This window comes from Tachyglossus aculeatus, chromosome 3, assembly GCF_015852505.1.
Source record: "Tachyglossus aculeatus isolate mTacAcu1 chromosome 3, mTacAcu1.pri, whole genome shotgun sequence".
NCBI classification, from domain to species: Eukaryota; Metazoa; Chordata; class Mammalia; order Monotremata; family Tachyglossidae; genus Tachyglossus; species Tachyglossus aculeatus.
Window position 1 is genome coordinate 78,614,168 of NC_052068.1, and position 12,251 is coordinate 78,626,418.

At 40.1% G+C, this 12,251-nt stretch overlaps 1 protein-coding gene across 2 annotated transcripts in view; it reads right to left on the reverse strand.

The window, feature by feature from the left end:
* MALT1 (MALT1 paracaspase) overlaps positions 1–12,251 on the reverse strand; it is a 75,304-nt gene that overhangs the window by 40,249 nt on the left and 22,804 nt on the right. For both annotated transcript variants that reach the window (XM_038743879.1, XM_038743878.1), the window contains exons 3-4: positions 2,487–2,608; positions 103–253 (exon numbers count right to left, since the gene is read on the reverse strand). In XM_038743879.1, the coding sequence (XP_038599807.1) occupies positions 103–253; positions 2,487–2,608 (273 nt within the window). The remainder of the gene's footprint in view (positions 1–102; positions 254–2,486; positions 2,609–12,251) is intronic.

Genomic DNA, 12,251 nt, shown 5'->3' on the forward strand with positions numbered 1-12,251 from the left:
GTATAAAATGAATAGTTCTCATTTCTCTCCAAAGCAAATGTCACCACAAGAAAATCAAATAAGGTCTGTGCCATCTTGAATGAAAAGCAATTTGACACTTACCATAAGAACTTTCCATCAATTCACAAACATCCAATTGTGCCCACTGGCTGAATTCAAAGGTAGTGTCATTATTCACTCGACAGACATAAAATCCAGCATCGTTTACTTGAATTGGGTTAAAAATAAGCTCCGATGAATTCCCATGTGGAATCTGTTTAGTGTTAATCAAAATAAAGTCCTTTTGAGCCAAACGTTTTTTCAAAAACACCAAAATACAATTTCATATATATATAGGCAAATGTATACAAGTATGTGCTGCACAATATAATAATAATAATAATAATGGCATTTGTTAAGTGCTTACTATGTACAAATCACTATTCTAAGCATTGGGGTATCATCATCATCATCAATCGCATTTATTGAGTGCTTACTGTGTGCAGAGCACTGTACTAAGCGCTTGGGAAGAACAAGTTGGCAACATACAGAGACAGTCCCTACCCAACAGTGGGCTCACAGTCTAAAAGATACAAGGTAATCAGGGTGTCCCAAGTAGGGCTCACAGGCTTCATCCCCATTTTACAGATGAGAGAACTGAGGCCCAGAGAAGTGAAGTGACTTGTCCAAAGTCACACAGCTGACATGTGGCAGAAGTGGAATTAGAACCCTCAACCTCTGACTCCCAAGCCCGGGCTCTTTCTACAAAGCCACGCTGCTTTTACAATATGTCCGGGCTACATATTTACATTTTCTCTGCATTTCACCTTGGCACTCTGTAATAATAATGATAATAATATTGCTAGGTGCTTACTTATGTGTAAAGCAGTGGTTCTAAGCACTGGGGTAGGTATAAATTAATCAGGTCACCCAGTCCCTGTCCCACATGGGGCTCACAATCTAAATAGGAGGGAGAACAGGTATTGAGGAAACTGAGGTACAGAGAAGTTAAATATCTTGCCAAAGGCCTGTGTTCTTTCCACTAGGCCATAATAAAAAGGATAGAAAATTTGCCAAACTTTTGGTAAACTAAGGCAAACTACACTATAAGAGTAGCAGCATAGTACCCACAAAAGGAGCAGCACAGTATAGTGGGGAGAGGATGGGACTGAGGGGCAGAGGACTCAAGTTACAATCCCACCTCTGCCAGTTGCCTGCTGTTTGACTTTGGACAAGTCACTTAGCTTCACTATGCCTCAGTTTCCTCACCTGTAAAGTTGGCATTCAGTGCCTGTTCTCCCTTCTACTTAGACTGTCACCCCAAGTGAGACAGGGACTTTGTGTGTCCAACCTGATTCACTTGTATCTAACCAAGAGCTTAGACCAGTGCTTGACACGAGTGCTTAATACAGTAATAATAATAATAATAATAGTAATAATAACAACAATAGTGAAAAAACATTTTATTATGTCTAAATCTTAGTAGGGTCATAATGAATGGCAAACAGCATGGTTTAGTGGAAAGAGCTCGGGCTTGGGAGTCAGAGGTAGTGGGTTCTAATCTCACCTCTGCCACCTGTCAGCTGTGTGACTTTGGGAGAGGCACTTAACTTCTCTGTGCTTCAGTTACCTCATCTGTAAAATGGGGATTAAAATTGTGAGCCCCATGTGGGGCAACCTGATTACCTTGTATCTACCCCAGCACTTAGAACAGTGCTTGGCAAATAGTAAGCACTTAACAAATGCCATCATCATTATTATTATTATCAAAATCCATGCATTTACTGCTGAATTGTAAAAATTAAACAAAAAATTCCAAAATGAAGACTAAGAAATTTTTAGACAAAACATTTTAAATAATTTAACAATTTTTTTTACAATATACCTCTTACAAGGAAGTAATATGGATGAACACAGTGCTTCACTGAACTGCATCTATCTGTCTTCACCTCTGAAGTTATGTATATGAAAGATATTGTGATTTCTTTGGAACTGCGACTGGTCATATTTACATTATCTTGTGGCTTTATAGCAAAAATTAGTTATCTCAATTGGAACACATCAATTGGGTCAAAGAGAAATAGAAGTTTGAAAAGAAAGTCTTCCTTTCGTAGAGGTTTATATTAGCTTACATTTTCTAAAATACCCATTATTACAGTTTTATCATTATTTTTAATGGTTTGGGGGATAGCATACAATTCCCTACCAACACTCTGCCTTCATCATGCTCTGAGCCCGTCTTCTAGACTGTGAGCCCGTTGTGGGCAGAGACTGTTTCTATTTGTTGCTGAATTGTACTTCCCAAACACTTAGTACAGTGCTCTGCACACACAAAGTGCTCAATAAATATAACTGAATGAATGAAGAGCTACTCAACCTTATATCAACAAAAATAATTTAAAAGAAAAAAGCTTCAAAACATATTTTACTACTGACTAAACAGTCTTAATTTGTACTCTTCTCCTGGTGACAAAACTCAAGAAAATTCACCATATTTTGTTCTTTACCTCTTTTTTCATTTTGAACCACTGATACTGTACAAAGGGATGTCCAGTTGCCCGGCAACAAAGCTTGACCAACTGTCCTGCTAATACCGCTTTGGATCCTGGGTTTACAACAATTTTTATCCCTTAAAAAAATGAAAAAGTAAGTTTTTAAAAACTGCAAAGATGAAAGAAAGCATTCACTTCACTAATATTTCCTAAGTCATAAAACACTTTTGAAAGAAACTCTATCTAACATCATTGAACACCTGCTGTGTGTTGAAAGCACTGCACTAGACATTTGGAGGGAGCATTCAAAGATAATTTCACTCAAAGCTGTTTAAAATCTAATTAAGCAGATAGACAATTTGATTAATGCACCATACTGAAGAGAAAATAAATATAATAGGACAAAGGACAAGGAATAAATAACATAACAAATAAGCAGATAAATCTGTGTGCGCTGGAGTGGCTGATAGGATAGCATGACCAAGACTAGGTGACTGACAAAGAAATGCCTCAATCAATCAATGTATTTACTGAGCACTTACTGTTTGTGGAGAACTGTACTAAGTGCTTGGGAAAGAATAATACAATAGATGGGTAGAACAATCCTGCCAACAAGGAGCTTACCATCTAAAAGGTTGTTTTTAGGAAGGTGCTAAAAGAGGGGAAGGGTGTGGGTTGGCAAGAACAGAAGGGGTACAGACTAGGCAGAGGGAAAGGCATGAGTAATGAGGTCAAAAGGAGTAATAATAATAATAATAATTGTGGTATTTGTTAAGCTCTTACTGGCTGCCATGCACTGTTCTAAGCGCTGAGATAGATACAAGGTAATCAGGTTGGACCCTGTCCTTTTCCCACATGGGCCTCATAGTCTCAATCCCCATTCTACAGCTAAGATAAATGACTTGCCCAGGATCACATACAAGACATGTGGTAGAACCAGGATCAGAATCCAGTCCTTTGACTTCCAAGCCCATGCTCTATCCACTTGGAGCAATTTATCTCTGCTGACTTATTTGCCTTATAATTAAAAAGAATGGGTTTTGAATATTTTGAAGGCTATGGAATACAAGATTGCATGAGGCAATGATGTTGAAAGCACACCCAAGACACCATTATTTCTAATTTTGCCACCTTCCACTCACCTGATCAGAACAAAAAAATCTTTCAAAATACGGGAGATTCAAATTCTAAAACACTGCAGGGAATGCAAAAAAAAAGGCACCTGTATTCAGGATGCCAAATAAGTAATGCAGACATCAACAGTCCTCAAATCTCATTTTGGTTCAATTTACCACCCATAAACTGACAAAACCGAGAGGATGAATTCTAAGACTAATTCTTTACTCAAATATGAGGGATACTAGTGGCTTCATTTCTGTGGTGCTTGAACACAGTCATTTCCCAGGAGCTCTGGACCTGAGCCTAACACTTCATCGTGGAGTAGCTGGTTGTGTCTTGCCAATGGCATGACAAGGAGCCGTGTGCCAGTGACATTTTTGTGGCTATTATCCCAGAAGCTACTGGTGTACTACCCTTAACACAACTTCCCCATGCAACTATTTTAGCTTTGCCAAAAAATAACTTCATTGCCAGTCTCCAAAGAGAATGCTAGCTGAGATGAGCATCCAACATTTCTCTGCCGAAGAAGCTTCCAGATTTTAAGAGAAGAATCAGGCTGGCTTAAGGATGTTTTTCACTTAAAAAACAAAAAACAAACACCCAAAACATGACAACTAAGATCTTAACTTGCAACCAAATGATGTCAGTATAGGTCCTACATAAGAAAAGGGTTGTTCCTAAAAGATGGCTTCAACCCAAACTTAGCAGAGAAGCAGCATTTCCTAGGGGAAAGAGCACAGGCCTAGGAGTCAGAAGTCCTGGTTCTAATTCCAGCTCCACTACTTGCCTGCTGTATGACCTGAACATGTCACTTAATGATAATAATAATTATTATGGCATTTGCAAAGTGCTTACTACGTGCCAAGCACTGTTCTAAGCCCTGGCAGATACAAGGTAATCAGGTTGTCTCATGTAGGGCTCACAGTCCCGCTCCCCATTCTACAGATGAGGTAACTGAGGCACAGAGAAGATAAGTGACTTATCCAAGGTCACGGAACAGACTCTGTGCCTGTTTCCTTAACTGTAAAATGGGGATTCAATGCTTGCTCTTCCCTCCTTTTAGACTGTGAGAGCCATGTAGGATGGAACTTTGTCCAACCCAATTATCTTGTACCTACTCCAGCACTTAGTACAGTGCGTAGCACATAGTAAGAGCTAAAGAAATACTATTGTGATAACAATAAATAATAATTGCAGTGTTTTTCAAGCACTTTGTGCCAAGCACTGCACTAAATGCTGGAGTAAATTCAAGATAATCAGCGTGGAGAAGCATAGAGAAGCAGCGTAGCTTAGTGGAAGGAGCCCGGGCTTGGGAGTCAGAGGTCGTGGGTTCTAATCCCGGCTCTGCCACTTATCAGCTGTGTGATTTTGGGCAAGTCACTTAACTTCTCTGGGCCTCAGTTACCTCATCTGTAAAATGGGGATTAAGATTGTGAGCCCCATGTGGGACAACCGGATTACCTTATATCTACCTCAGTGCTTAGAACAGTGCTTGGCACATAGTAAGCGCTTAACAAATACCATTATTATTGTTATTATTATTATTATTATCAGATTGGACACAGTCCCTGTCCCACATGGGGCCCACAATTTAAAACAACTTACAAAGGCGAGAACGCCCAGGGATCCGTAACAGATTGGAAGACCTTGAGATCAGAGGCACTGTGTGAAAAATGTTTTGAAACACTGACTAAACACTACTACAGTCAACCTAAAATATATATATATATATATATATATATATATATATATATATACATATATATAGGATTAAAAATAAAAGTTAAAAATGCTCATATGAAGTTAAAATGTAAATCTTTGAAAAATCTTCAATGTTACCAGCTAAAAACAGTCCCAGGACATTAAGTATGTTTTTTTACTAAAACTACTAACATGGTTGGTGCTAGGATCAAAATAAAGTTTAGTCACTGAAAAATAAAAACAAATCTATGAAAGAGTTGCATTTTCCTTCCTAAAGATCTTAACATGCATCACAGTAATACTGAGTTTCTGAGAACGTATGTGTGGGGCTGAGTCCTAGTTCACAGCACTTCTGGTAATCTGTCTGGTCCAAAGTTGAGGAACAGGAAGGATACCCCGAACTTACAACTTCAGGTCTCCCTCTTTTTTGTTTTAGCTACTCTGCTCGCAAGTACATGCACTTCACGTGGTCAGAGGGAAGGATGGGAAGTTCAGCGCTATCGAGAAAGCATTTTTAGCTCCCAAATTGTTCAGCTTTCTGGAGATGAGCCTAAATGACTAGTACCCTAGTAGAATATCAGCTCCTACTACAAAACGTTGTACAGAGTAAGGGCTAAATAAATACTATTTCATTCACTCAATTCATTCAATCATTCATTCATTCAATCGTATTTATTGAGCGCTTACTGTGTGCAGCGCACTATACTAAGCGCTTGGAAAGCACAATTCGGCAACATATAGAGACAGTCCCTACCCAACAATGGGCTCACAGTCTAGAAGGAGGAGATAGACAGCACAACAGAACAAGTAAACAGGTGTCAATACCATCAAAATAACTAGAATTATAGATATATACACATCATTAATAAAATAAATAGGGTAATAAATATGTACAAATATACACAAATGCTGTGGGGAGGGAAGGGGGTAAAGGTAGAGGGAGGGAGTGGGGGTGATGGGGAGGGGAGGAGGAGGAGAGCATGGGGGGGCTAAGCGCTTACTGTGTGCACATCACTGTACTAACCTTTTTTACAAAATAAAAATAAACATACATATTCCCTGCCTACAACGAGCTTACAGTCTAGAGGGGAGGAGATTAATATAAATATTGCTAAGCTCTATTCTCCCCAATTTTTTTTTACAAGTAGGCAAATCCAGGAATAAAGAAAGTATTGGGGAAAGATGTCAGCTCACGCAAACTACAGTTCAACACAACCCCATATTTGAAAACTTACACCTGGGTGTATCATGGTCCATGTTACAATTTTCAGACTCAGCATAGCATCTGCACAGCATTGAAGTGAAAAGAATATTGGGGAAGCCAAAATAAAATAGGGGTTTTTCACTTAACTCAGAAAAGCGGTATTTAATAACACATATTGATCTATTCTTCAGTGATATCAAACACAAAAATACTAGGGCCACTCCCAAAACTTCCAATACAAGAAAACCTACCCCCGATCAAATAAAGACCCCTTAGTATTCAGTCACTGCAAATTCATTTCTGTGGTTAACGAGAAACTTTAGGGCTGTCTAGGAAAGCAAGACTCCTTGAACTCCTTGGTCTACAGCTCTGATCAGACTAAGTCTGGCACTGGTTCCCTAGTATCCTAGCACCTATATTATTTACTAACTACTTACTGCTGGGTGCAGTACCATAACAGAGAGAAGCAGCGTGGCTCAGTGGAAAGAACCCGGGTCTGGAAGTAAGAGGTTGTGGGTTCTAATACTGCCTCCGCCACTTCTCAGCTATGTGACTTTGGGCAAGTCATTTAACTTCTCTATGCCTCAGTGACCTCATCTGCAAAATGGGGATTAAGACTGTGAGCCCCATGTGGGACAACTTGATTATCTTGTATCCCCCCCCAGCACTTAGTGCTTGGCACATAGTAAGCGCTTAACAAATACCATTATGCGCTTAACAAATACCATTATTATTATTATTATTATAACAAAATCAATACCTGGGCAAAGGACGTTTAAGAAAAAATGCTCACAATCTATAAGGTTCTTGGGTGTTGGTCCCTGAATTCTAAGTGATGACCTTAGAGAGACAAATGTCTTTCTCTCATTCTGTCCTCATTCATTTATTCAATTGTATTTATTGAGCACATACTGTGTGCAGAGCACTTTACTGTTTGGGAGAATATGCTATAACAACAAACAGACACATTCCCTGCCCACACAAGCTTACAGTCTTAAATGTCCTCAGAAACTATTTAGACCAGATGGTCTGCAAAAGTAGCACAAATTTCCCACTAGCTAAGTCACGAGGTGTAGCTCAGGTTCGGCTGTTAGAGAAGTGCAAATGTGCTAATGTTAGCCATTCGCTATGGCTCTGGTTGAAGTTCTACACAACTGCACCCTATCTTCTGCTAACACCCAATCTTTCTCTGAGAGCAATCAGGAAAGGAGGATGAATAGTGAGAGGAACTCGTCCCATTTCACACTGAAAACTTGGGGAGGTGGTTAAGTAGGTCTTGTCTTATGTCGTCGAGTCAGCTCCGACCCACAGCGACGCCATGGACGCATCTCTTCCAGAAGGCCCCACTTCTATCTGCAATCAGTCTGGTACTGTATCCATAGAGTTTTCTTGGTAAAAATACAGAAGTGGTTTACCATTGCCTCCTTCCGTGCAGTAAACTTGAGTCTCCGCCCTCAATTCTCTCCCATGCTGCTGCTGCCCAGCACAGGTGAGTTAGGTAGTCAGGGTTAATTTGGGGAGCTGGTTAGGACATCAGGGTTAAGTTCCAGAAAGGTGGGAAAAATTTTTGCATATTTGATTCTCCACTCAGTCTTGGGCTTAAACCATCCAGAGAATGGAAAGAGTGGGAATAGTCATACTCCATTCTAAATTTTGTTACTCAGTTAAGGTTTTCTTTCCCTTGGACTTCAACCCTCATACTGTTGTAAAGGCTTAGGGTACTCTAGAGAAGATTCACTCTTTGGATAAGGGAGCCTAATCATTTAAGTTTAAGTCACTAAACCCTCTTAAGTCTCTTCCCAAAGGTTCCCACCAAAGTAAAAATTTCATCGGTCATTAAAATAGTCACTGCTTAAATGAAATGTCAACTGCTGAATAATAGTTACTCTTTCAGATCAGGAAATGAAAATTACTTTCCAATTTAAATCCTAAAAGGGAATTTTAAGCCTGCAGAATGGTAATAATGGGGAATTATTTAGAGCGGGGTGGGGGGAATACTGTCCAGAACTGCATTTAGCCCATCAACTGATTATATCTGGCCAAAAATAATAGTATGTAACTTCACACATGAGAAAACCTATAATAATTTACTAGCATGTTTATAAGTGTTATAATTTTTTTTGCAGAAATGGGCCAGTATTTCCTAAGTTCTTTATGCAATACTTGAATAATGATTTTGTTGTTGGGAACTGTGACTGCTAAATATCACTTCTGGGCAGTCCTCCATCCCAAACTTCAATGCATCCCTTTTCTGAAGCATAACAATTAGTCTCTTTCCTTACACAAAGGGACTGAAAGGCTTTTCCTGCCAGTCTCCAGTAACAATTTATTCTGCTTTGGTCTTATGAAATCTACAATATGCCTTTTATATTTTAAGTCATTCAACAATCTGCTTTTTATGTAATAAAATAGTCATATTCCAAGCTCACTCCTTTTGTGAAGCAGTATGTTTTAAGTGGGAGTAAAATCTCCTTGAAATCAAAACAATTCACCAACCAAGGATGATGGAGTTCAGGTTGCTGCCTCTGGAGTAATGAATATTCAGGAATCCTCAGACTTTTTAAAATCACTCAATCAATCAGTGGTATTTATTGAGCATTTATGAAATGTATAACACTACTAAGCTTTTGGGAGTGTACAATATAACGGAATTTCAAGATACTACCTCTAAATTGATCAAAATTATACCAGGAGGAACTTACTGGATAGGGGAAATATTTAAACATATGATCGTTTTTCATTATTCATGCTGGTGAGTTAGGTGATTTTGAGGGACAAATATAATGAAAGGGAATGTTCTATATTTTAATGACAAATTACTAGGACACAATTATTTGGTGATTTAGGTGATTTTAAGGGACAAATAAAATGAAAGGGAATGTTATATATTTTAATGACATCTTATGAGGACACAATTATTTGGGGGTAAAGAATATTATGTTCTTAAAATAGCAAAATAATTTATCAGGCTATAAATTATTATAAGTATGATTTATAATACTTTTGCCAAGAAAACTAAACTTTTTTCATATTTTTGGGAATTTTTTCTAGTCAATGAAATGCTATCACATTTAAATTTTAAACACCAGCAAGTCTACAAAAATATTTTAATACAGGGTTAAGGTCACAAAGTTATCTTTCTTACAGAAATTTTTATTACACTAATTTTCCGGAAAAGAATTGATCAATCAATGAAAGAAATGTATTGAGTGCTTACTGTGTGCAGTGCACTGCACTACGCACCTGGGAGAATACAAAACAAGAGTTGATAGTATATTTCCCTGCCTACAACAAGCTTACAGCCTAAAGGGAGAGCCAGGCATTAATATAAACAAATTACAGATTTATGTATAAGTGCTGTGGGGCTGAGGGTGCCAGACTGAGCTCCCTTTTTCCTCTCCTTCTCGCCCTCCCCAGCCCAACCTCCTTCCCTTCCCCACAGCACCTGTACAGATTTATTACTCTTTTTATTTTACTTGTACATATTTACTATTCTATTTATTTTGTTAATGATGTGCACTTAGCTTTAATTCTATTTGTTCTGAGGACTTGACACCTGTCCACATGTTTTATTTTGTTGTCCGTCTCCCCCTTCTAGACTGTGAGCCCGTTGTTGGGTAGGGACTGTCTCCATATGTTGCCCACTTTTACTTCCCAAGCGCTTAGTACAGTGCTCTGCACACAGTAAGCGCTCGATAAATACGATTGAATGAATGAATGAGGATGAATACCAAGAACTCAAAAATGCACAGATGAGGCAGAAGGAAGAGGGAGTCAAGGACAAGAGGGCTTAATTGGGAAAGGCCTCTTCGAGGGGATGTAACCTTAATAAGGCTTTGAAGGCAGGGAGATTGGTGGTCTGGCTTACTGTACCTATATGTCATTTTATTTATTTGTATTGATGTCTGTCTCCCCCTTCTAGACTGTAAGCTTGTTGTGGGCAGGGAATGTGTCTATTTATTGTTGTATTTTATCTCCCAAGTGCTTAGAACAGTGCTCTAACCTCCTCACTGTGCCTCGTTCTTGCCTGTCCCACCATCGACCCCCGGCCCACATCCTTCCCTTTGGCCTGGAATGCCCTCCCTCCACACATCCGCCAAGCTAGCTCTCTTCCTCCCTTCAAAGCCCTACTGAGAGCTCACCTCCTCCAGGAAGCCTTCCCAGACTGAGCCCCCTATTTCCCCTCCTCCTCCCCATCCCTCCCCTCCGGCGCCTACCTCCTTCCCCTCCCCACAGCACTTGTATATATTTGTACAGATTTATTACTCTATTTATTTTACTTGTACATATTTACTATTCTATTTATTCTGTTAATGATGTGCATATAGCTTTAATTCTATTTGTTCTGACGATTTTGACACCTGTCTACATGTTTTGTTTTGTTGTTTGTCTCCCCCTTCTAGACTGTGAGCCTGTTGTTGGGTAGGGACCGTCTCTATATGTTGCCGACTTGTACTTCCCAAGTGCTTAGTACAGCACTCTGCACACAGTAAGTGCTCAATAAATACGATTGAATGAATGAACGAATGCTCTGCACACAATAAGCACTCAGTAAATATGACTGAATGAATGAATATGGAAAAAGAGAGGGATTTCTGGGCCAGAAGGAGGATGTAGAAAAGGGACTGTTGGCGAGATATATATGGGATCAGAGCATAGTGAGTAAACTGGCGCTAGAGGAGCAAAGTGTGTGGGCTAGGCTGTAGCAGGTAAAATGGGAGGAGGCAAGCTGATTGAGTGCTTTAAATGTGATGGTAAGGTGTTTCTGATGGAGGTGGATAGGCAACCACTGGAGGTTCTTGAGGAGTGGGGAAACATGGACTGAATGTTTTTTTAGAAAAATGATCCAGGCAGCAGAGTGAAGTACCATGCTGCTTCTCTAAGTGAAGTGACTTGCCCAAAGTCACACAGCTGACAATTGGCAGAGCCGGGATTTGAACCCATGACCTTTAACTCTAAAGCCTGGGCTCTTTCCACTGAGCCACACTGCCCAGCTCCTCCCAGAGGCCTTCCCACATTCACCCCCCACTCCCTCTGCCTCGCCCTGACTTCCTCCCCCCAACCCAAGCACTCATTTACCTCTCTGACATTTTAATAATAGTGATGGTATTAAGCGCTTACTGTGGGCCAAGCACTGCCCTAAGCGCTGGGGTAGATCTGAGGTGATCAGGTTGTCCCACGTGGGGCTCACAATGAGGTAACCGAGGCCCAGGAATAATAATAATAATGATGATGGTGTTTGTTAAGCGCTTACTATGTGCAAAGCACTGTTCTAAGAGCTGGGCAGGTTACAAGGTTGTCCCACAGGGGGCTCACAGGTTTAATCCCCATTTTACAGATGAGGTAACTGAGGCACAGAGAAATGAAGGGACTTGCCCAAGGTCACACAGCTGACAACTGGCAGAGCCGGGATTTGAACCCATGATCACAGCTCACCTCCTCCAGGAGGCCTTCCAGACTGAGGCCCCTCCTTCCTCTCCCCATCCCCCTGCCTTGCCTCCTTCACCTCCCCACAGCACCTCCTCTCTCTATATATAGAGAGAGTGCTTAGAACAGTGCTTGGCACTGTCCACTTGTTCTGTTTTGTTGTCTGTCTCCCCCTTCTAGACTATGAGCCTGTTGTTGGGAAGGGACCATCTCTGTGTTTCCGACTTGTACTTCCCAAGCGCTTAGTACAGTGCTCTGCACACAGTAAGCACTCAATAAATACGATTGAATGAATGAATGAATGAATATATATATATGTATCTATATAT